The 24,282-nt window shown below is 41.0% G+C and overlaps 1 protein-coding gene across 8 annotated transcripts in view; it reads right to left on the reverse strand.

The window, feature by feature from the left end:
* CACNA1E (calcium voltage-gated channel subunit alpha1 E) overlaps positions 1 to 24,282 on the reverse strand; it is a 1,021,369-nt gene that overhangs the window by 11,930 nt on the left and 985,157 nt on the right. For 6 of the 8 annotated variants that reach the window (XM_089671472.1, XM_089671468.1, XM_089671469.1 and 3 more), the window contains 5 exons: positions 23,269 to 23,375; positions 23,074 to 23,173; positions 14,066 to 14,194; positions 7,388 to 7,568; positions 1,233 to 1,405 (listed from right to left, as the gene is read on the reverse strand). In XM_089671472.1, the coding sequence (XP_089527598.1) occupies positions 1,233 to 1,405; positions 7,388 to 7,568; positions 14,066 to 14,194; positions 23,074 to 23,173; positions 23,269 to 23,375 (690 nt within the window). The remainder of the gene's footprint in view (positions 1 to 1,232; positions 1,406 to 7,387; positions 7,569 to 14,065; positions 14,195 to 23,073; positions 23,174 to 23,268; positions 23,376 to 24,282) is intronic. The other 2 variants (XM_089671475.1, XM_089671471.1) reach the window with 1 other exon arrangement.

The raw sequence follows: 24,282 nt of genomic DNA on the forward strand, positions 1-24,282 counted from the left end.
TGTTACCTTTAGGCTTTATTTTCAGAACCAAACTTAAAAAGCACTTTCTATGCCTACAAGATGTAATTTTGAGTGGCTTCTTTGTTATCTAACAACTGTTTTATGTAACCTTACGCTTTGGACGTCTTTGACATCACTTGTTTGTACGTTGCCTATTCTCAATAAAAGTCTGTAAGCAAAAAAAAATGTACCCCAAATGCATATGTGCATAATGCAGAAAAAGGCATGCATTACAGATTGCTTAATGTGATGAAGCTGTAAAGATTCACTATGCCCTAATACGAAAAAATATAACTGTGTGGGCCTTACTTATATCTAATACTAAAAACTTTGATTTTCCCTTTCAGTCTTTTTTGGGGTGTTACTGTCTAAGAAAGTGGAGTGCAATATAAATCCCATTTGGTAAAGAAATCGGAATAGAATCTATGTTGGACCTCATGGGCTCTAGGCTAATTCTGTCCCCGATGTACTTATTTCCTAATATGTAGTGAAATCGAGTGCAAGCAATTTCAAGTGATGATGAAGAAAAGCTTACATATCAAAATGATCTAGTGGTTTGATGCATGCCGATATTTGGAAACATACAGTATATAAAATGTGAGGTACTGCCTGGAAGGATTGTGGACAGGTGTATATGTCAAATAGGTTTGTTACCTACACATGGTGAGGGGCTCCAGGATTTATGACTGATAGTAAAAAAAAACTTGTTTTCTGAGAATTATTTATTCGTTATTAGTCTCAGCTGTCTACAGGCCTTTAAATATGTGGGCTGTCTGACGACTTAGGATTCTCTCTCTGCTGTAGGAGCCTGCTGCTGGGTGAAAAGGCTGAGCACTGACAGAACACTAAAGATGAACTTGTACTTCCTGTTTGTTTTGGGAGTGACCTGTTAAGGGACACCCTGTTGAGGTGATAGGAACTGATCTGAGTTTAGTAACGTGCATGGATGAGCAGATGTTTTGTTTATTTTATGCTATAGACTTGCTAAGGCCATCCTATATTGAAGCTGTTTGTTTTCAGCCTTCCTGAACAAAATTGCAGGACAGTATTGCTTAGACGGTCTTCTGCATGGTTCACTGCTGCTGATACCAGTTGAATGTGTATATATATATATATATATATATATATATATATATATATATATATATATGTAGTAGTTTTATTATCGTTATATACCCATCTCCTTGTATTGCAATTCAAATGGTTGATTTACAGATGTCTTTAACTCTAACCTGCACGCTGCTGTGCATGTGGCTGGGGGACAGCTGGTGGTCACGGTGTTCACATGCAGCCTGTGGACTCCTTTCTTCAGAATTGCAACGGGAGGGATCAGGAGATAAAAGATGTTTCCTCTCCTTAGAACGACCTCGTTCTCTTCCTCCTGAACGATGAGTATCTAAGCGACCTGCGAGACATTAGTGGTGGATTAGAATTGAGGCAATCTAATACCCATAACTAGTAGCAGGCCCTGACATTTAGTCAGCCTTTGGAACCATGTCTTAAACCCATATTTCTCCCAGCCTTGTTAGCACTGAGGAAAAACTCATTCCTACCCATCGTTTGATGTGGGGCAAGAAGCAACTGGTTAATGTGGGACAGTGGATGGTGGCTGGCGCATGGTTTATTACAAAGAATCTTAGAAGATATGTTGCAAGATGTTGTGGAGTGCCTACTGCCAGGGGTGGACTGACCATTTGGAAACTCGGGCACTGCCCGAGTGCCCGGGGTCAGTAGGGGGCCCCATGAGATGCCCCTGGTACCTTTTTCATAGGCTTTTTTGAGTTTGGGCCAGGACACAGAGGCCCCATGATCCCCTATTGCCTGGGGGCCCCATGAGTTGCCAGTCTGCCCCTGCCTACTGCTATCCCTTCCCCAGAAGCTGGCATTTAAATCCTTGCAGGCCACCAATGCTTCATAAAAACAGTAATAAAATCATTAAAATAAGTTATTTAGAAACATTTATTTTACATTATTTAAGGGCATTTTGTCTGAATGCATATGAGTTACATATGTTTATTTGATAGTCTAGAGCAGGGGTCCTCAAAATTTTTAAACTTTTTAAACTTTCACTGTCCCTCAGACCGTTGGAGGGCCGGACTATAGTTTTTAAAAAAAAAAACTATGGTCATCTCCTGTACTGTTGTCCGCATTTGTTCAGAGACTGCGGACATACAACGGCGGTGGGAATACTGGGCTGGCCGCTCTATAAGACGCACAGACATTTCCCCCCAAGTGTGTCTTATGGAGCTATATAGTGTCCCATCATTGGTGTCAGTGGGAAGAATAGTGTCCCATCATTGGTGTCAGTGGGAGGAATAGTGCCCCACCATTGGTGTCAGTGGGAAGAATAGTGCCACATCATTGGTGTCAGTGGGAGGAATAGTGCCCCATCACTGGTGTCAGTGGGAGGAATTGTGCCCCATCATTGGTGTCAGTGAGAGGAATAGTGCTCCATCATTGGTGTCAGTGGGAAGAATCGTGCACCATCATTGGTGTTAGTGGGAGGAATAGTGCCTCATCATTGGTATCAGTGGGAGGAATCGTGCCCCATCATTGGTGTCATTGGGAAGCATAGTGTCCCATCATTGGTGTCAGTGTGAGGAATAGTGTCCCATCATTGGTGTCAGTGGGAGGAATAGTGTCCCATCATTGGTGTCAGTGGCAGGAATAGTATGTCATTGGTGCCAGTGGGGGGGGGGGTTGGAATAGTGCCCCATCGTTGGTGTCAGTGGGGGGAGGAATAGTGCCCCATCGTTGGTGTCAGTGCAGGGAGGAATAGTGCCCCATCGTTGATGTCAGTGCGGGGAGGAATAGTGCCCCATCATTGGTGTCAGTGAGAGTAATAGTGCCCCATCATTGGTGTCAGTGGGGGGGGAGGAATAGTGCCCCATCGTTGGTGTCAGTGGGGGGAATAGTGCCCCATCATTGGTGTCAGTGGGAGGAATAGTGTCCCATCATTGGTGTCAGTGGCAGGAATAGTATGTCATTGGTGCCAGTGGGGGGGGGGGGGTTGGAATAGTGCCCCATCGTTGGTGTCAGTGGGGGGAGGAATAGTGCCCCATCGTTGGTGTCAGTGCAGGGAGGAATAGTGCCCCATCGTTGATGTCAGTGCGGGGAGGAATAGTGCCCCATCATTGGTGTCAGTGAGAGTAATAGTGCCCCATCATTGGTGTCAGTGGGGGGGGAGGAATAGTGCCCCATCGTTGGTGTCAGTGGGGGGAATAGTGCCCCATCATTGCTGTCAGTGGGAGGAATAATGCCCCATCATTATTATCAGTGACACCAATGATGGGGCACTATTCCTCCCACTGACAGCAATGACACTTACCTAGCCGACCCCTGTTCCAGCATGGTGCTGCTGCAGCCAGCATACCTGGTTGCAGTAGTACCATCTGCACGGCACACTTACCGGGCGGTCAGCTGTCCTCCTTCCTTCACTTCGGCCTCTCCCTCCCTTGATTTTCGTGGGGCCGCTCGGCTCTGCCTCCTCGACGGTGATTGGCCGCCTGTGTGCCTTTCCTGAGCTACAATACTGGCGCCCAATCACCGGTGAGGAGGCGGAGCCGAGCGGTAGCGCTGACATCGAGTGAGGGAGCGGCCGGAGTGAAGGAGCTGCGCATCCTGGACTGGATCGTCGTGGGACTGGAGCCAGGTAAGAGACAGCAGCCCCCAGCCCGTCCCTGTACTTAATGTCCCCTGCCAGCGGACCGGATGAATGTGCTCGACGGGCCGCATGTGGCCCACGAGTTGTAGTTTGAGGACCCCTGGTCTAGAGAGATTGACTATAAAGGGAAAATATAGAGGGTCTATTTATAAATGTTTTCAGACAAGATTCCACTGGATTCCAATTCAATCCAATTAGAAAAACATGTGAGTCTTTGGTGAAGGTTATGTGATTCCTGTGTGAAAACATTTATAAATAGACCCAATGACGAGATACTGCACTTTTTTCACGCTGCTTCTACAGGAGTTTTTTTTTGGGGGGGGGGGGGGGTTCTCCTGCCTGTACAAGCAACTCAATGTTAGCCTATGTGTCCATGCACATTAAGGTGTTTGGAGACATATTTCAAGAGAAGAGTTTAAAGGCAGAAAAAGAAACAATCACAAATGCATTTTTGAGAGGAGTTTTCAGGTAGAAAAAAAAAAGCTAAAACATGCATAAACGCGGCATTTAGGAGAGTTCAGTGTTTTGAGGTGTACACTGAAAAATGAGCAAAGGGGAATGTTTTGGAAAAAAACACCTATAAAAGCAAATATCTATAAACTCTTGTGCAATATGATCTACTATGAGCATTTTTTCTGCCGCTTTTTCTGCCAGAGGCATTTTTTTCTGCTCCTAGTGTGCATGAACCCTTATACATTCTTTACTTACATATTTGTATTATTGTATTAAATATAATCTTTTTGTAGATTAGTAACTAGATCTCTAAGTTGCTCAGTACTATTACTATGCTTTCTACTTCAAATGTTGAGATAACATGTCCAAAGGGTTTGCATGATTTTCAGTGGGTTGTCTGCCATACACTATAATGCCAAAAGTATTGGGACACTCCTCCAAATCATTGGATTCTGGTGTTCAAATCACCTCCATGGCCACAGGTGTATAAAATCAAGCACCTAGGCATGCAGACTGATTCTACAAATGTGAAAGAATGGGTCGCTCTCAAAAGCTCTGTGAATTCAAGTGTGGTCCTGTGATAGGTTGCTACCTGTGCAATACGTTCATCAGTGAAATTTTCTTGCTAATATTCCACGGTCAACTATTATAATACCACTAACAAAGTGGGAGCAACAGCAACTCAGCCAAAAAGTGGTAGGCCACGTAAAATGACAGAGGGGGGTCAGCGCATGCTGAACGCACAGTGCACAGAAGTCACCAACTGTCTGCAGAGTCAGTAGCTAAAGACCTCCAAACTTTGTGTGGCCTTCACATTAGCACAAAAACAGTATAGCATAACAGCATAGAGAGCTTCATGGAATGGATTCCCATGGACGAAGGGCTGCAACCAAGCCCCCTACATCACCAACTGCAAAGCAAAGCGGTGTATGCAGTGGTGTAAAGCACGCCGCTACTGGACTCTAGAGCAGTAGAGACATGTTCTCTGGAGTGACAATCACGCTTCTCTGTCTGGCAATTCAATTGACGTGTCCATAAAGACATGGATGAGCAAGTATGGGGTGGAGGAACTTGACTGGCCTGACCTCAACCCGATAGAACACCTTTGAGATGAATTAGAGCAGAGACTGCGAGCCAGGCCTTCTCATCCGACATCAGTGCCTGACCTCACAAATGCACTTCTGAAAGAATGGTCAAATATTCCCATAGACCAGAGGTCTCCAAACTTTCTAAACAAACGGCCAGTTTACTGTACTTCAGACTTTGGGGGGGGGCCTGACTGTGTCCAGCGTGAGTAGAAAATAACCTCGCATCCATGGGAGTAAAGAGCGCCCCCATTATTGGTATTAGTGGGGGGGCATATTGTCCCATTGTTAGTATAATGGTATCATTGGTGTCATTGGCAGGAATAGTGGCTCATCATTTGTGTCAGTGGCGGGAATACTGCCTCATCATTGGTATCAGTGGCTGGAATAGTACCTCATCCTTGGTGTCAATGGGAGGAATAGGGCCCCATTGTTGGTGACAGTGGGAAGAATAGTGGCCCATCATTGGTGTCAATTGGACGAATAGTGGCCCATCACTGGTGTCAGTGGGACGAATAGTGGCCCATCACTGGTGTCATTGGGACAAATAGTGGCCCATCATTGGTGTCAGGGGGACAAATAGTGCCCAATCATTGGTGTCAGTGGGATAAATAGTGCCCCATCATTGGTGTCAGTGGGAGGAACAGTGGTCCATCATTGATGTCAGTGGCAGGAACAGTGGCCCATCATGTCACGTACCTGGTTGGGGAGCCTGAAGTGGAGAGAGGGCGTCCTCTTGCAACTCTCGCTCGGAACCCCTGAAGGTGGGAATGGGCACAGAGCCAAGAGGGGCAGGAGTGCCGTGTAGACCCAGGAGGTCCGGACACAAGCCAGGTGCGGGTGCAGGGACATAGGTGCAGCAGCAAGCAGGTGTGGCGGCAGTTGGTGCGGAACTTGGGACCGAGCACCAGTGCGTGGATGCGGTGACTGACAGGTATAGCGGTGGTCCGGATGCAGGCCAGATGCAGAGCCATGGGTGTAGCGTTAGATGGATATGGTAGCTGACAGAACGCAGGTCAGGTGCAGGTGCAGGCAGAGTAATACAGCAGAGTCAGGCAGGCCGGGTCGGTAACAAGCGGGCAGAAAAGTACAAGAGGAGCAGGCAGAAGAATGGTCAGGGATAGCCGGGGTCGGTGCAGGCGGAGTTGTTTCTTAGGCGGGTATACAGAATACAGGTATCAGGATCAGAATCAGGAAAATGTATGCAGGAACGTATTTAGACTAGAAGGCAGTGATTTCCATCTGAAGTAGGTTTAAATAGCCCGCCAGACGTGACGTGTGCGCTACTGCGCATGCGTGAGTCTTCCGCGCTACCACGCATGCACGGCTGCACGCTCCCGCGCCAGCGTACTAGCACCGCCGTGACTCAAGGGGATCCATCGCCGTTGCATCGCTGCACGGCGACGGGATCCCTGACACATCATTAGTGTCAGTGGGGGGAATAGTGCCTCATCATTGGTGTCAGTGTAGGGAATAGTGCCTCATCATTGGTGTCAGTGGGAGAAATAGTGCCCTATTGTTGGTGTCAGTAGGAGGAATAGTGCCCTATTATTGGTATCAGTGACAGGCATTATGCCCCATTGTTGATGTCAATGAGAGGAATAGTTCCTTGTATCAGTGAGAGAAATAGTGCTCCAAGGGCCAGATAAAGGCAAGCAAAGGGCCACATCTGGCCCCAAGGCAGCAGTTTGGATACTTCTGCCATAGACACACTCTTAAACCTTGTGGACAGCCTTCCCAGAAGAATTGAAACTGTTATAGCTGCAAAGGATGGGCCAACTCAATATTGAACCTTACGGACTAAGACTGGGATGCCATTAAAGTACATATGCATGTAAAGGCCGGCATCCCAATACTTTTGGCAATATAGTGTATGTGCCACTGTTTTTATAAGTGCTAGTTCACATATGTGCAGCATGATGACACCCACTGGGAAAATAGAGACATGTTAATTTTTTCACCCATCGATGTACATTAAAAAAGGCTTTGGGCAACACATATCAGTGCATCATGAAACGCATGTCAACAACGTTTAAAAATGCAACACAAGTGCAAGTGTGAATCAAGCCTGAATGATTTCTAGTGAATACATAACTGGATTAAAAAGTGTACTTTTAATATATAAATGCTCAGATTTAAGGATATGAATATCTTCTGTGAACCTCTGTATGCAGTCCTGACCAACCTGTGTCAGAATTCATTCTGTGGGTGGATAGCCTTAAAGAAGTGTGATAACTTCGCCGTTGCTGCTTGTAGCTATCCATACCGCCTCTATCTAATGAGAAATCATCCAGCCAGGAACTGCGTGCTCTCTTATCAGCAGTGGTGGAGAAAGAGCGCCGCATGGAACTCACATCAGCCAGGACCTGTAAGGCCAGAAGGAGACAAAAAAGAAGAAAATATCTGCACAGAAATACATTTCTACTTCTATAAGGGATTGTTTGAAAGAAATGAATGGCTGAACTGTACTTTTCCAATATTATTCCTTAACATAAAGATGCCAAACTGTAAAATGAAAGCTGTATAGAAAATGGAATTTCCTTTTTTTTACAGTATACACAACCTTTATTTCATAAATAAACATTTAATACATGAAAATGTTATTTTTAGAGTACTATGGGTTGTATAAAGAGGTAGCATAATAGCAGCTTGCTTTGAGGTATACATTCTCTGATTGAAATGCCAGACAAAGCTTATCTTTCAGGGATGAGCCACTGAGATGAGTTACTGCTCTAATTCAAGTCTTTGTGTGGTTGATTTACTAAAACTAGAGCGTGCAAAGTCTGGTGTAGCTCTGCATAGAAAACAATTCGCTTTCAGGCTGTTTTGTCATAGCTTAATTGAACCAACTGAAGTTAGAAGCTGATTGGCTACCATGCACAGCTGCACCAGATTTTCATGCTCCAGTTTCAGTAAATCAACCCTGTGTGTCAGCTTGAGCTTTTAAGTTCATTAAACTACTTTATTGTAAAAAAAAAAAAAAACAAACATAGAAAATATAGAATAAATGAAAGTGAGCTAAGAGCTCCACCTACTGAGTGATAGAAAACCATATAATATTCATAGGCTCATAAGCAATACATTCTATTTGCCTGACCTGTTTTAGATTTTTATCTAATCCTGACCATAATATATAAAAAAATATATAAAACCGCTATACATGGCCTTTAAAGAAAAAGTGTGGTTGGAGCTGCCTGGCCTGTATGCCAAAACAGGGATAAAAAGGGCATCCAAGAGGTGCTGGGACTTTGATACAAGTTTAAATTAGGTAGTAGGAAGGTAAATAAAACACTTGAGGAGCTCAGTGGTTCAGTGGATCAGGCTAGGCTGCTCAGAAAAGGCAAGGCCACCCTACTGTAAGTACTCCAGCAGGTTACCAGGAAAAAGTGTGCACATATGGAAGACCAAAAGATAAGAGTCCAAATTCATTTATTGATGTTGTGTTAAAATGACAGCCAACACGTTTTGGGGGTCAAATGAACTCCCCCTTCATCAGGGCTGCAATATTATAATATATACATTTTACATAATATAATGTAAAAATCATGAGCCTAATAATCGTAAAACATCATGGATAACATACGTGCACATGTGTGTATCCAAAAATGCTCACATATTCACAAACATGTATACATGCAATGAAATGAAGAGATGAGAGAATATCAGATTATGTGATAAGGTGCAATGCATTAATTTTCAAAATAAATATCGGATTCTACATGGTAAGTAGATGCCATTGCACCATTAACTTTATAGCTGAAACAATACGCATGGAAAAAGTAATGGGGAAAAAAAACAACACAACAAAACCCTAATATAACAATCATCAGAGAAAACAAAATCTACATATAAATAAGTGTATGTCTAAAACTGAAAAAAATACATAATTTAAATAAACTGGTACACAAAAATGCTGCATATGGAAGTTATACCAAAAAAAATGCATATGAAAGCTATACCAAAAAAAATGCCCATACTGTAAATACTATACGTGGACCGTGCTACAAGCTCAGGGAGAAAGAAATTGCTGCCATTTTGAAGACCCTCAGAGACTTTTCAAAAACAGTGATTTGGAACATGAGTGAGACATGAGAGTGGCTTATGCATATCTTCAGTTAAAAATGAGAACCTTGAAGGAGGGTTCACATCAGTGCGGTGCGGTATATCGCATGTGATTCACACAGGAACCACACCGCATTCTAGTGCAAATCACGTGCGATTTGTGTGCGGTGTGATTGTAGTTATACATTTTGTATGGCTCTATTCGCACCGCACCAAAAATGTGCAGGACCGTTTTAAGGATCTGCACTAGAATTGGATCACATAGATATTCACACCTATGCGATCCGATTCTGCACATCGCACTGCATTTTGCAGACCGCTTTCGGGGTGTTGTTAACTTAACATACACACCCGCAGCGGTTTACATGAACGGGGTGCAATTCTGATGCGGTGCGGAATTCGCACTAAAAACGCTGCAAATTCCACACCGCATTAGTGTGAACCAGGGCTTAATGTACTCAAAGAAAGGCTTTCCTGTTTGAATCCGTGTCAATGGAAAAATGTATGGATATTTATGTAAGAATTGTAAAAAACAGATAAGTACAACCAAGTGTAATGAGAGGAAAATCTCTGTGCAGAGGAGCTGATTGCTGGAGTAGGATCCCTGACTAGCAGTGTCTGCATCAGCAGTCAAACTAAGAAGCCAGTCATTTTGGAGACCCTAATTTATATAGAAAAGAGGGAGGAGATCCAGAAGCTGAGGAGGAAAGGGGCAGGGGGGATCAGGTCACTCAACCTTCCACAATAATTTTTACATTATATTATGTTTTATTGTAGCCCTGATGAAGGGTGAGTTCCTTTGACCCCTGAAATGTGTTTGCTTTCTTTTAATGCAACATCAATAAATTAATTTGGACTCATCTTTTGGTCTGGCGCAAAGACAGGGATAAAAGACAGTCATGGGTATTGGTGTAAAAGCTGAGTCAGCCACATATAGAAGGGACAGTTTAAAGTGCAATATACTGTACAGTTTCATTTTTACAATTTGGCAAAACACTGTCTACCTATTGTAAGCATTCAATCCTTTGAGAAGTACAGTCACATGTTATATCTGTTACCTGTTACTATATTATTTGCCTCTAGGAGTCTTATAACATAAAGCTAAAAGCAACCATGTTTTGTGACCCACAGCAACCAACGACAAATCAACTTTAATTTGCCTGTCACTGGCTTCTGTGGATTACTGCACAAAGTTGCTGCAGTTTGTGCCAGGCTGGTAAATGCAGCTTTATATATGCAGGTAAAGGGACAAAATAAACTTGTTTTATATACAAATAAAAATATGCATAAAATAATTCATATAAAGAATAATAGATAACAGGGTATTCTAGGATAAATGGAAGCTGAAACCTTTCTGTTGGGAAACATTGAGCCTGTTCTCATTTGCTCAGCAGACAATAAAAAAGAAAAACTTTAAATTTAAGTTAACTAAATGGTGGATCTGTTAAAGGATAAGTTCACTTTTCATAACAGGTTGCATGTTACACCCATAGTAAGGGTGTAACATGTATCTTGTTATGAAAGCACCGGCCCCCGCTCCCCACTTATCCTCCGCTTTGACAACTAGCGGGGAATTTTCTCCTCTCCGCTAGCTGTCAAATTGAAAGAAAATGTGGCTGTGAAGGGTTCCGCCTGCCCGGCCACGTCACTCCTCTGTGAATGAGAAACTACAAGTCCCGACAGCCTTAGAGGCTGTCGGCTTGTATTTCTCAATGAACTACCACAGCACTGTAGAGCGCCGTGGTAGTTCATTCAGTTTTCCTGTCAGTATATCTGCTTACTCGTACATCCCGAATGGGCAAACAGATATATTGACAGATCTGCAGTAGACCTTCATGGCACCAGCGATCTTCCGATGGCTGGTGCAATGCTTTCAAGGCTCCTGCAGCAAAAAATAATAAATGCACATCTTTTACCATTTTTTAAATATTTTTTTCAAAAGATGAACTTATCCTTTAAGATCTCTAAATACAATCTATTGACAATTTTGAGTACATTTCTGAGCATTAAAATGATAGAATTTATAGAATCTTCTAGAGCAGAATAGTGTGTACACCATACTTTAAAGGAGAAATACAGCCAAAGCTCTTTTGGCTGTACTTCTCATGTGGATCACAAAAGTGCAGTTCGTTCTGCACTCCTGTGACCCGTTCTCATCTGACAGCATTCTGAAGTCCGCTGTCGGCTGACATCACTCAGCCGGTCCAGGCTGGGGAAAGATGCCGACTTCATAGTCGGTATCCACTCCAGAATCTGGAGCGGTACCTAGAGCAGCCTCTCAGCGAAGTGCTGAAACCCTGAGCCAGCCGCTCCTCCCCCACCACAACCCAGCAGTCCAGTGAATGCTGGGGAGGCTGAGCAGCCAGCGGTGACTGACAGTCCTGCTCTCTGCTCAGAGTGGAGAAGAGAACTCAGCGATCATCGGTCATGGTATTGCTGAGTTCTCACCCTTAGAGCTGGCGGGGGACAGATGAGAACCACCGGACTGATGCTGCAACCACCTAGGTAAGTATAATGAGGGAAAAAACCCCAACCCCATACTTCTCTTTTAAGGAAGATTTGAACTGGCTAATGCTATATTCAGGGCATGCCTCTGATGATAACTGTCACAGATGCCAGTGTGCTTATGTCAACTCTCATCCAAACTTTTGAGCCCTCAAATAGATGGTGTCATAGCTCGTCACGTGCAGCACTATGGCATCTGCAGATTTAAATAGGGGGTAAGATGACACCATCATCTGAGAATGAAAGGATAAGAGGGTTTAGTTCCAAGATAAAATAGCGCTCACAAAATGCCTTTATATCTGAATGTTATCTGCAACTCCAAAATTCACTTGCAGGGACACTGCAGGCAAATTATGAAACCACTACTTCTAACACAAGGGGTGCCAAAGGCTGACTTTAAATTGGTTCTAAAGTCAAAACATTTCTTACCTTAATGCATTCCCTGCATTAAGGTAGAAAATACCCTACTACCTGTTCTATCCACCCCATCCCTAAACACTTGGAAAAAACAGAGAAAAGTCCCCTGCGCTCAAGAGTTGTGGGATGATATGAACAGTACAGGTCTGAGGAAGAGGGGGCTGTCTCTTGAAACGCGTCAGCCATTTGAGGGTCTTCTTGAGGTTTGGGAGTTGACCTAGTGACCTGGTCACTTTGAGATCATGATATTTTTCACACATATTTGTTTGCGAGTATATATTTTGCTGTTTTAATAAAAATTCTATTCTCAGGTAATGCACTAGGCTGGTGCGTCCTTTCTTCCATTGTTTTTGCAATCCCTAAACACTTACCTGACTCTGGTCTGCGCTCCAGTCCTGCAGCACTCTCCCCACTTCCTGGCCTCATAGGAGACACTGAGAGCATCGAAACCAGTAGATTCCTGCTGCTGTCAGTCAAACTCCTGTGAGCAGGGATCAATGGCATGGCATTCCAGCTCTGTTTATGTCTATGGATGCACATAGCCCTGCTTGGGAGCACGGGTGCTTCCATAGCACCTGACTTGATAAGGAGGAACTGGGAGGAGGGGGACTGCCAAAGAGGAGGTAATGGACCATTCTGTGAAATATCATTGCACAGAGTAGGTACTGTAAGTATAACATCTTACTTTTAACCCAAAAAATGTTATCTTTTAGTATCACTTTAACATGTTGCTGAACAAATGTATAAGAAGGAGCTTACCAGTTTGTCCTAGAATATCTGTTTAATCAATGTAAGGCTTAAAAGGGAACTATTATATTTATAAAGTAAAGCAAATGTAAACTTACCCCACCAATGGAGAAAAAATGCTGTACATGTACAGGACATGTTACAGCACAATGCAAGAGAAACACTTTTTTCTGTTTTGGATAAAGCCGGGAAGGGCTAAAGCTACTGTTAGTATTTTGTTGTCATCTGTGTTCCTATTGGGAAGATGTCAGGTGGGAAAGTGATTGAAAATCTCTCCAAAAGGAACACAAACATGGGGCAAGGAAAGGATTATGTTTTTCTTATTGTGTGTGCTTTCCTGTCCAGTGACTCGTGACTAGAGCATCCCCATTTCTTGTATGAATGGCACAGAGACAGGAAGTGAGAAAAAAATCTCACTATTGGAGTCACGTACGAAAATATAGAATCTGAAAGGTATTTTAAGTCTTCCCCACTCTATCCAAAACTTAAAAGAAAAAAATGGGTCTGGAGTTGAGCATTAAATGCATTACTTTTATTATTATTACTATTATTACAGTTCCCCTTTAATAAAAAAAGAAATATCAAAATTTTAGGATAAAATTTTCGAAATACCCTTCAGAAAGTTACAAAAAAAAAAACCTATGGAAAAAAAACATTCTGCAAAACAAAACAAACAAATATAAAAACAACATAAACAAGCAAAACAAATGAAATGATAATTGATCAAAACTAGCAAATAGACAAACAGGGAAAGCAACAAGGTGCATGCTTGTGACTGTGGATTAGCATTTGGCACAAAGGCATTAGAGAAGCTGATAAGTCAAAACCAGACAATGTAAATGATCTAGGTGTTGTGGCTGGAGATTTCCTAATCCAATGGTGCTCAACCATTACAGCTGGCCCCCAAGCATCTAATGCACCTTTTAGGATAAAGCCATGTTACATGACTTCCACAAAGGTTATTCTCACCCATATATACTGTATTCAGTCAAAAGCTCCCAAAAGTAGGTTCTGGAGCTTGGGGTTCCATCCATAGGCTGTGCACCTCTAATCTAAAACTAGTAATAAAAAAGTGTTTGCAAAGCAAAAGGGTCAAAAAGGTGAGATAGTGATAGTATTGACTTTTTTTTACCTGGGGGTTCTCCGCCAGGCGTGGCATAGAAGAAGCTCTCACTGATGCTGGACGTTCCAGCATCTCCTCGGATATGTAGCAGCCTTGATTAGGGAGCTGCTCCCTGCTATACTCTCTAACCTCTGGCTCCTGAAAACAAAGACACAGCCAGCTCATGGGACCAGCTTTCAAGATCACATACTGTTCCCTTGTGGCACAGGGCCACCCACTCCGGGGTCAATGCCAGATATTCCATTCTACAAGTCACTAGAAAATATAGCCACTGCTGCTGTATGCATCAAGAGGATTCAAGGAGTAAAACTATTTTTATAAGGTTTGGAATCAAAGAATTTCAAATGTCTACTGCAGTGAGGCACATCAAGGTCAATTGTCCACTCAAAAGCTAATCAAAAAAGGATGTTTAACGTGTACCCATCACAAAACACATGGGGGGCAACCACTTTTTGAACCAAATCGATGCTTAGCCTATCAATGTAGAAACCAGTGCCATCACTGTGCCAAGAATGTCACTGGTGTTTTGTCTCCTGTTGCAGAATTAGAATGAATATTATGTAAAGAGGGACACCTTGCCCAGATCTACACAATTTTAAATTTATTTTATATAAAGGTTTATGGAATAAGATTTAAATATTTGTATTGAGATTTAAGATACATATTTAAACTTTGATTTTAAATTATATTTTCAAAAAGTTTATAGAAGATGTAGGAATTATGATCAGAATAGAGTCTTCAAAAGGTTAGAGGTTCTCTTCAGTTTTAATTTTTTTCTGTAGCCCTCATAGGAAGATTATCCAAATTATCTTCCTATGAGGGCTACACTGGAAGTGAGGGCCACAGAGAAAAATTTAAACCTCACAGAGGTTCTAAGTTTTACTCTATCCAAAATGTGTGTGACGATTCTCATTTATGCAAGTCATGGTATATATATTTGAAGGTTCTCATTTATCCAGGTTATGGTATACTGTATTTGAAGGTTCTCATTTATCCAGGTTATGGTATACTGTATGTGAAGGTTCTCATTTATCTAGGTCATGGTATACTGTACAGTATGCATGTGAAGGTTCTCATTTATCCAGGTCATGGTATTTGTTTGTGAAGATTCTCATGTATCCAGTTCATGGTATATGTATGTGAAAGTTCTTATTTATCCAAGTCATGGTATATGTATGTGAAGGTTCTCTTTTATCCAAGTCATGGTATATGTATGTGAAGGTTCTCATTTATCCAAGTCATGGTATATGTATGTGAAGGTTCTCATCCAAGTCATGGTATATGTATGTGAAGGTTCTCATTTATCCAAGTCATGGTATATGTATGTGAAAGTTCTTATTTATCCAGGTCATGGTATATGTATGTGAAGGTTCTCATTTATCCAGGTCATTGTATATGTATGTGAAGATTCTCATCCAGGTCATGGTATATGTATGTTAATGTTCTCATTTATACAGGTCATGGTATATGTATGTGAAGGTTCTCATTTATCCAGGTCATGGTATATGTATGTGAGGTTCATAATTATCCAGGTCATTGTATACTGTATGTGTGTGAAGGTTCTCATTTATTAGGGTCAAGGTATATTTAGTAATAGTAAGTCACATTTAACTTTACTTGTTCTGGAATGTTGAAGGCATGTCATAGCTTATCCAGGCAATTTCAGAACTGAAAGAGTGGCTTGCATAAACTACGCAATGCCATCAACATTGCAGAACAAGTCCAGTTGAATGTGACTACTAGTTACTCTGACCAAAACTAGAATAAAAAATATTGGTAGGAGTTACATTTACGTTCATATATTTAATTTATATTTTGATATAACAGCACTTACAATTAAACTAAAGAACAAAAATGTAGTATATTTCAGCTTACAAGTACTTAGATGTAGTGGGCTTGTTTTTAAACAGTAAGTATAACTTTTGAAAAATACCTGTTACTTTTGTCAGAAAACTTGTGTCCTTCAAATTTCCTCCACATTGAATTAAAATCTTAGACAACATTATCAGCTTTCTCAGCTATGTTCTGTGAACTATACAGCAAAATACCTCTATGTAATAGTGATGAGGAGAAGGAGAGGTATTCCAAATCAGAAAAGTGGCCTAAAGTGACTATGCTGCTCCTCTTTAGATAAAAGGTACCGAGTAAGCATTGTCACCATAGAACAGGAAATGCATTATTGTCAAAGTTCAGATGAAAATAAAATAAAGACCATCTGAAAAAGGATGCTAATCCAGTCATCACATCTAAGGACTCGTAAGCTTCAATAGATCACATTTGTCTTTTTGGGTTTAGATATGATTCAAAAAGTCTAATAGATTTTTTATAACTAATTTGTGATTTTATCTTGAAATTTTCCTAAGCAATGAACAATTTATTTAGGAGCATACACATCATAAATAAATACAAGGGTAAAAAGGGGCCTGAACTTGTAGGTGTTTAGGTTTACAACATACTTTGCAAAGTTACTATGAAATAACCAGATAAATAGATTATTATTATTAATATATACAGGATTTATACTGCACCAACAGCTTGCATAGCGCTTTACAAAATAAAGGGAAATAATAATAATATAATTCAAGATAAGAGGATTAAAGGAGCCCTGTTCACAAGAGCTTACACAAGTATTTTATAAGTCTAGCAGTGTTTACAATTTTGTATATTACAGAATTTATATAACACTTATTTCCCAATGAAATACTAGTGAAAGTATCTGTAATAAGTAAGGAGTACAATGGGCAAGTGTCTGGAAATGTCCAGTGCATTAGGGTTAACTGTTGTGGTTATTTTTATACCATGGACGTCCAATCTCCTGTTTAGTTCAAGATGACAGGTCTCTTATGTGTATGGGTATCGCTAGTAGTATAGTGCTAGAACATGTGATAAAAAGAATTGGGCTGCTGTTGGTCCCTCTGATTAGACAGTTCTGTGTGTACATGGAGGCACTCTTACAAAATACTTAAGACTTAAAGACACACAGTGCAATGACACTGCAACAGGGACACACATCAGCACTACTATCCAGTGGTGTGGACAACAGCATTACACTGCAGTGACTAGGCAGATTCAACAGGTGACAACATGTTTCACATGGACAGGCTTTGTGTCCTCCTATTCTTGCTGCAAACAGGATGACATCTATGTATTACATGATAACATACTAGTGACATGAACATCTGGCGTTAACACACATCAACACGGCAGATTACTGAACACGTACATTTGACTAAACGCCCTCCATGATAGTTACTTCACAGATAAACTATTTCATTCAGACCTATTGGCCCTTTGGCAAAGATCTCAGACCACATTCAAACATGCATAAATAATCACATCCCAATAAGCAAACATCTTTCATTTCAGCTAGTTAAAGAAAACTCTTTGGTATGGTCAACACATGTTTAATTTCAAATATAATTATTGACACCTAATATATTTTTTTATGTTCAAAATAGAATGTGTTGAGTGTGACTTGAGAGTATCAATGGTTTCAGCATCCCAGAATTTATGTAGAAAAGGTAGGTATGGGTGTATGGGACTTTAAAGAAGAGCTTCAGTCAAAATTTGCATTTTCTCATGCAGAGGGGCTGTGCCCACACTGCATGAGTTAACTGCTTGTTTTGTCTAGGGGTTCATGGAAAAGCTATACTTTCCATGTCCTCTGATTCACTGGAAAACGGCACTCCCCCATGTCCAGTAGTGGACTGTTCCTGCCATCCTCACATCCAGATCTGGTCTATGGAAATGGTGACATCAGGAACAGCCCATTCACAAGACTGATAGCATGAGGGGGGAAGGTCTTGCGCTCGGAGGATCAGGTAAGTATGGATTGGGAACTGTGGAAGAAGAGGAGGATCAGAGAATACAGGATCAAACGGCCTTTTAACACAATGCGGAGGATTAACCCTGAAGTTCCACAGTCGGTATAACAAGCATGCTTTACTGCATATACAGACTAATTTTACTGGTGTGGGTTTCGTAACATTTTAAGGGCACAATTACACAACTATATGATAAAAAAGTTAACACATCTTTAATATGATGACATTAAAAACCAGAGAGATTAATAAAAGCAAATGTAGGCTGGAAATTTGTCACAGACACTTATTCTCTCTTGAACATAAGTCAACCAATGTTGAAGGTTCTATCATCAACATTTCATTGTCAATTCTGAGTTTCAAGTGTCTGTCTTCTTCGGGGAATTGGATTGAACATTAGTGTCAAAGACAGAATGTATAAAGGCACACATCAAAACATTATACCAAAAATATGAATTTTTAGGTTGAAAGCAAGTGCCCCTCCTGGGTTGAATGAGGCTGTTAGTTTTCAGTCTTTTTTGGAGGGATATTCCATTAAGATTAAGGGATTGTAAAAAAGATTCATTGACCTTATGCATGTTCCATGTTTAATAAGGCTTATGGATATAAATGTATTTGTCCTGGAGAGTGGCTGTCACTGCTTCTTTCCAGGTGGACCGGGTGCAGTCAGCCATGTTCTGAGATAGACTTCTTGCCTGGGGTGTTTAAGGTTATTTTTCATGTTTTTTCCCTTTTCCTTTCTTAATATATTTCAATATTTTTTTTAATTAGATAATTTATGAGGATTTTTTGGTCATGATAAATTAGCAAAGTTGAGGTTTTTTTCTTTGCATTAAATGTGTTTTTCAGCATCTCTTCAGCCTGAGGAGTCTCTGCATGTACCCTTTCCCCCTTTCCCTTTGTGGGCCTGACCGTCACAGGACTGAATGGACTAGGTTGTTTTTAAACATTTGTAGACTGGCTGTCATGTACTGTACCTCTTACCCATACTGTAAGTTGTCCAACTCAATACATCTGACACTGATAAAAAAAAAAAAATCTTTCTGTATTCAGATATTATTGTTTGGTATAATGGTTTGATGTATGCCTATATACTTAGACACGGAGGTTCAATCCATGCCCCTGAGGAAATTAAATGTTGATGATTGCACTACATGTCTACATTGGTTGAATTATGTTCAGGAGAGAATAAGTCTTTGGGAAAAATTTTCAGCCTACATTTGTTTTTATTCATCTTTCTGTTTTTTTATATCTTTATAATAGAGATGCATTAACTTTTTTTACATATGGTTGTTTCTTTAATGAAATTTAATTAGGCACCCTCTAAGTCCGGTACACTCACAACTACCTTTTGTATGATTTTTACTGTTACATTCACTGACCCTCTACCAGCTTAAAGTGTGTATCTGGTTATATTTTAGTTACAGATATGGAATGATACTATAAAAGTGATAATGCATTGAAAGGACTTTCATTTCAGTTTAGAATGCAGGTTGTAAATTTGTAACTGAGATATAGTATTACATATGCCAAATGTGCAACATTTTCTTGGATGCCTCTTACCTTTAGTTCATACTGGGTGAGATGGAGGGTCTGTACACTGCTGTACAGAAAACAGCAGGCAACAAGAAAAAACATAACTATTTGTTGCTTGACTTTTCCCAACTCACTCCATGAATGACTTTATATACTGTATGTGACAGACCCAACCGGGACAGGGGCTTTTGGAGGGGACTAGGGGCTAACCTTCTGCCCACTGAATATGGCCCATGCAGAGAGCAAATCAGTCTCTAATGATGGACAACAGCGTAATGAACGCTAAGAGCAAAGCTTGGATTGATTCTCTGCATGGAGATGGTGAATCTTCCCTTCTGGAGTGGAGGGAGGGATGTGGTGTTGATCTTGTGCAGGTTGGTGGTCAGAGGAAGTATGGTAGCCCTCATGCAGACTGAGTTGAAGAAGGTCCTCTATACAATATAATATTACAACAGTCTGAAAAGTGGAATTAGCTTATCTTCATAAATGTATTGAAGGAGATTGTTGATAAATATTTCTGTCCCAAATAGAGGAGCTTCTCCAACCCAGTCCGCATGAGGGCCACCATACTTCCTCTGACCACCAACCTGTACAAGATCAATACCACATCCCTTCATCCACTGTAGGGAAGGGAAGACTCACCGTCTCCATGCAGAGAATCAATCCAAGCTTCACTCTCAGCGTTTATCATATTGTTTTCCATCATTAGAGAATGATTTTCTCTCTGCATGGGCCATAATCAGTGGGCAGAAGGCTAGCCCCTAATCACCTCCAAAAGCCCCTGTCCTGGTTGGATCTGTCACACTGTAACTCTACAAATTTTCACCCAAAGGGAGATTCTTGCCTTATACCAAGAAAAAAAACTGTTAACATCAATCTACCTTTCACTGTTGATGGCATATAATACACAGACCGAGATTTCAATTAAATACTCCCAGGTCTGCTTATGCCACATAATCCCGTTGATACTAGATTTAGGTTTCCACAGAGCACCATACTACTTAAATCAAAAGAAAACTCTACATGTAACTGATATCAAAAGATTCCTCAAACCAAAATTGATATTTCAGTTTTTTACATAGATGGTGCAGAGATATGCCACCTCACAGCATTGTATATTGTACATCTTTTGAGTTCATGGGTCTGCATACCTGCAGTGGCTATTACAAGCAGACTCCCACTCTGTTGGTCTTTATTCTCCATAGTGAGGAATTCAACTAAGTGGAAAACTCCAAGGGGGTGGGAACAAACTAAACTCCAAGAGGATCAGGAACAGAGGCAGAAATTGAGGCAATGAGATGACATAGTTGACATCGGACCAGCAAATGACCTTCTTCTGACTTGATTTTTAATTAATTTCATTTTAACTTGATTCAAGCAAATTTTGTATTCTTATACTATAGACTTGTGTGGGGCTACAAACCCCATCAGATGCAAACAAAAGCCAGTCAAAATGGCCCTTAATCCTAGATTGCTTCATTTTCATGTGATTAATGCAGTAATCTAATGAAACAAAACAGCATGCCAAGTTCTTAAACTATACCTCCTCCGACTCTTGTGGCTTTCAGCTTGAGGCTTTCTTTCAAAGTTAGGGCTGAATTGACAGCACATAAAAATTTTTATTTAAATATATCCCTTATAGCAACAAAGCATATAAATCCACCAAATGTATGCCAAATTTCTTTGCGAACCCTACAGTGCACTGCCTTCAGAAAACTACTGGAGGGGGCTGATACAAGACCTGTCACCCTGTCCAAGGATAGAGAGCAGAAGAGACTGGTCTTAAAATGTTACTAAACCCACAGCAGTAAAGTCAGTCTGTATATGTAGTAGAGCATGTTTGCTATACTCACTATGGAACCTAAGGGGTTAATCCTCTGCAATGTGTGAAAAAACTGTTTGATCCAGTCTTCTCTGATTCTCCCCTTATTTTACTGTCCCCAATACAGTTCCTGATAGTAAAAAGCTCTAGGTGTCACTGCACATGCTCAGTTTGGTGTGTATTACTAGAGAGTTACTAGAGAGTTTTTTTCCTTGGAAAGGTGCATGTGATCGTCACAGGGCCAATCAGTGCTGTGCAGACAGAGAGTCAAGGGTTATGCAGCCTTACAGGACAGTCAGAGCAGAATGAAAACTCCTCCTACAAGGTTTAACCAGTGCTTAGCTGGACACGGATAGAAGTCACAAGACTGCTATATATTGCTGATGGGAAAAGGTATTTAGCAGTTTATATTTACGACAATAATTGCATTTTCATGTTCTGTGTACTGTGGGAGATATAGTGAATGCAGGGTCCTGGGTTTAGTAACAGTTTAATTAACCACTTGCCCTCTAGAGGATTTACCCCCCTTCCTGACCAGGCCATTTTTTTCATTACGGAACTGCGTTACTTTAACTGACAGTTGCACGGTCATGCAACGCTGCACCCAAATGAAATTTACGTGCTTTTTTCCCCACAAATAGAGCTTTCTTTTGGTGGTATTTGATCACCTGTGCTTTTTTATTTTTTGTGCTATAAAAAAGAGTGAGCGACAATTTTGAGAATAAAACAATATTTTTGACTTTTTGCTATTAAACATGTCCAGTAAAAACATTTAAAAATCAAATTTCATCATAAAATTAGGTCAAAATGTATTCTGCTACATGTCTTTGCTAAAAAAAAAATCCCAATACGTGTAAATTAATTGGTTTACGTGAAAGTTATAGCTTTTACAAATGGCGATATATATACTGGGATTTGTTTTGCATTTTTACTAGTAATGGCAGCGACTTCTAGCGGGACTGCGGCGGGCATTCTGCCACTGGAACCGACTGGGTGTCACTGACATCCCGAGACACCAATACAGTGATCAGTGCTAATAAAAAGCACTGACACTGTACTAATGGCACCGGGCAGGAAAGGGTTAACATGTGGGGCGATCAAAGAGTTAACTGTGTGCTGTTTTGCATACTGGGCTGTGTTTGTGCTTCACTGTAAGCACACTGCTTTGCATAACTGGAAAGTGCTCGGAAATGCTGAGCAAATACCAGCCCTACAATCACGTATATGTATGTAATTTTGTGCACCCGTACCACCTTGTAACAGTACTTCTGCTATAGGACGGATGGGAAGTGGTTAAAGGAAAATCCGTCATAGAGACAAAGTGCAGGGTTTGCTTGATGCTGGATTACTCCCCAAGTCTGAAAGAAGTACACAAAGGATACCAAGATTCAAGTTCAAATAAACATGTGTCTTGTAATTAGACAATATTGGAATAGGCTGGATTTAAATCTTTGATATCAAGGTAACCGAAAAGAAAGTCCTTCTAATACACTCATCACTAATTATATGTGTGTATGAGATATGGGGGGGGGCAAAACTGCATTAATGAAGGGGAATATAATGACTGTCTACTGTGGCCTATGTTTGTTATTTGAACTACTGTATGTTACTCAATAAGCCTCCTTAGGTAAACATCAATTTAAAAAAATGTAGCATGTTATTTACTCAGTGTGTACAGCAGTCATAGCCATTCAGTAACTCCATATGGATAATTTTCTCAATTACAAACTGTCAACACTAAGTTTTTTCAAGCACGAAAGTTCCTACCATGCATCATTCACATACAATCCCATTGCTGAGAGAGTGGCTCATTTAGCGTCTCTATAAGACGTGTTTACCAGAGACAGCTGTTCCTCAAAGTCTTCATCATCCTCGTCCAGACACGGTGGTTGAAATATCTCCTCAGGGGACAGTGGGCTGAGTGAGGGGAAACCAGCCCTGAAAACATACAGGAAAAAACCTCAGCACTGAGGTATACCAGAAGATCACTTGATATCATGAACTCACGGAAGGAGCACCATTATAGAACTCACAGTCCTGACAATGTATCCTGCTGCAGGTATGGTAAGGCTTTGGCATTGGATAATATTTCCTCAGGTAAAGACGAGGCTTCCATTCTTTGAAACATTGGTGCATTTTTCTATGATGAAATAAAATATAATAATAGTAGTCGTTACATTTAAAGTTGATAAAAAAATTTTAAAAAACATTTTGGAGACTTTGGAAACTGAACAGTCTCTTTCATGTCATAAACACCTTGCTATCAACACCCAACATTTAGCATATTAAAGGGTGGATTTTATACTGTCTGGAGGAAAGTAGAAATCCCTTCTTTTAATCATAACTCATATGCAGTAGTATATACAGTCTGTAGACACATTGCAAAAAATGCAGAAGCCAAGCATACTTCCCTTAGTTTGAAGAGACTGTTTCATGAATACTCTTGCAAGTCTGTCCCAGGCAAAGGATGATATATGTAAGGTCAATAGGACAGTGGGATAGATCACAACTCACTCTTGGCCAGACAGAGGACCATGGTAAGTGGCCACAAGTAGCAAACAGACTCCATGTTTAGGTTGCATTGCATGTAAGTATGTTTAAAGTGCACAAAGTCAAGCTCAGATCTGAGTGATCAGCCATTAACAGCTGTTGACAGCACATTATGATTCTAAGCCCTGTCCAGGTTTTAACAGGATATTATGATTTGAAGGTGCATATTTAAAAGAATGCTCTTAAAGTGGTAGTAAAGTAATTTACTACAAACAAAATAGCTGATCCCCTGGCAGGTTTAAGTCAGAATATACTAGTATGCATGACAGGCTTACCTGCATACAGAGCCCTCCAGCGCAGCGCTGTCACGGCTCCCCTGGTGCTTCCATCTTCCCTGGTGTTCCTTCCAGGTTTTGAGACTTCGGCCACTTGAATGGCCAGACAGAGGTGACGTCACTCCTGCATATGCACACGGGAGTCACATTGCAGTGGCACAGAGAGCAGACCATAAATGTGATCTGAGCTGTGCGTGTGCAGCTCAGATCACATTATCTGCT

This window comes from Staurois parvus, unplaced genomic scaffold, assembly GCF_062004578.1.
Source record: "Staurois parvus isolate SC_StPar_1 unplaced genomic scaffold, SC_StPar_1.0 ptg000106l, whole genome shotgun sequence".
Lineage (NCBI taxonomy): Eukaryota > Metazoa > Chordata > Amphibia > Anura > Ranidae > Staurois > Staurois parvus.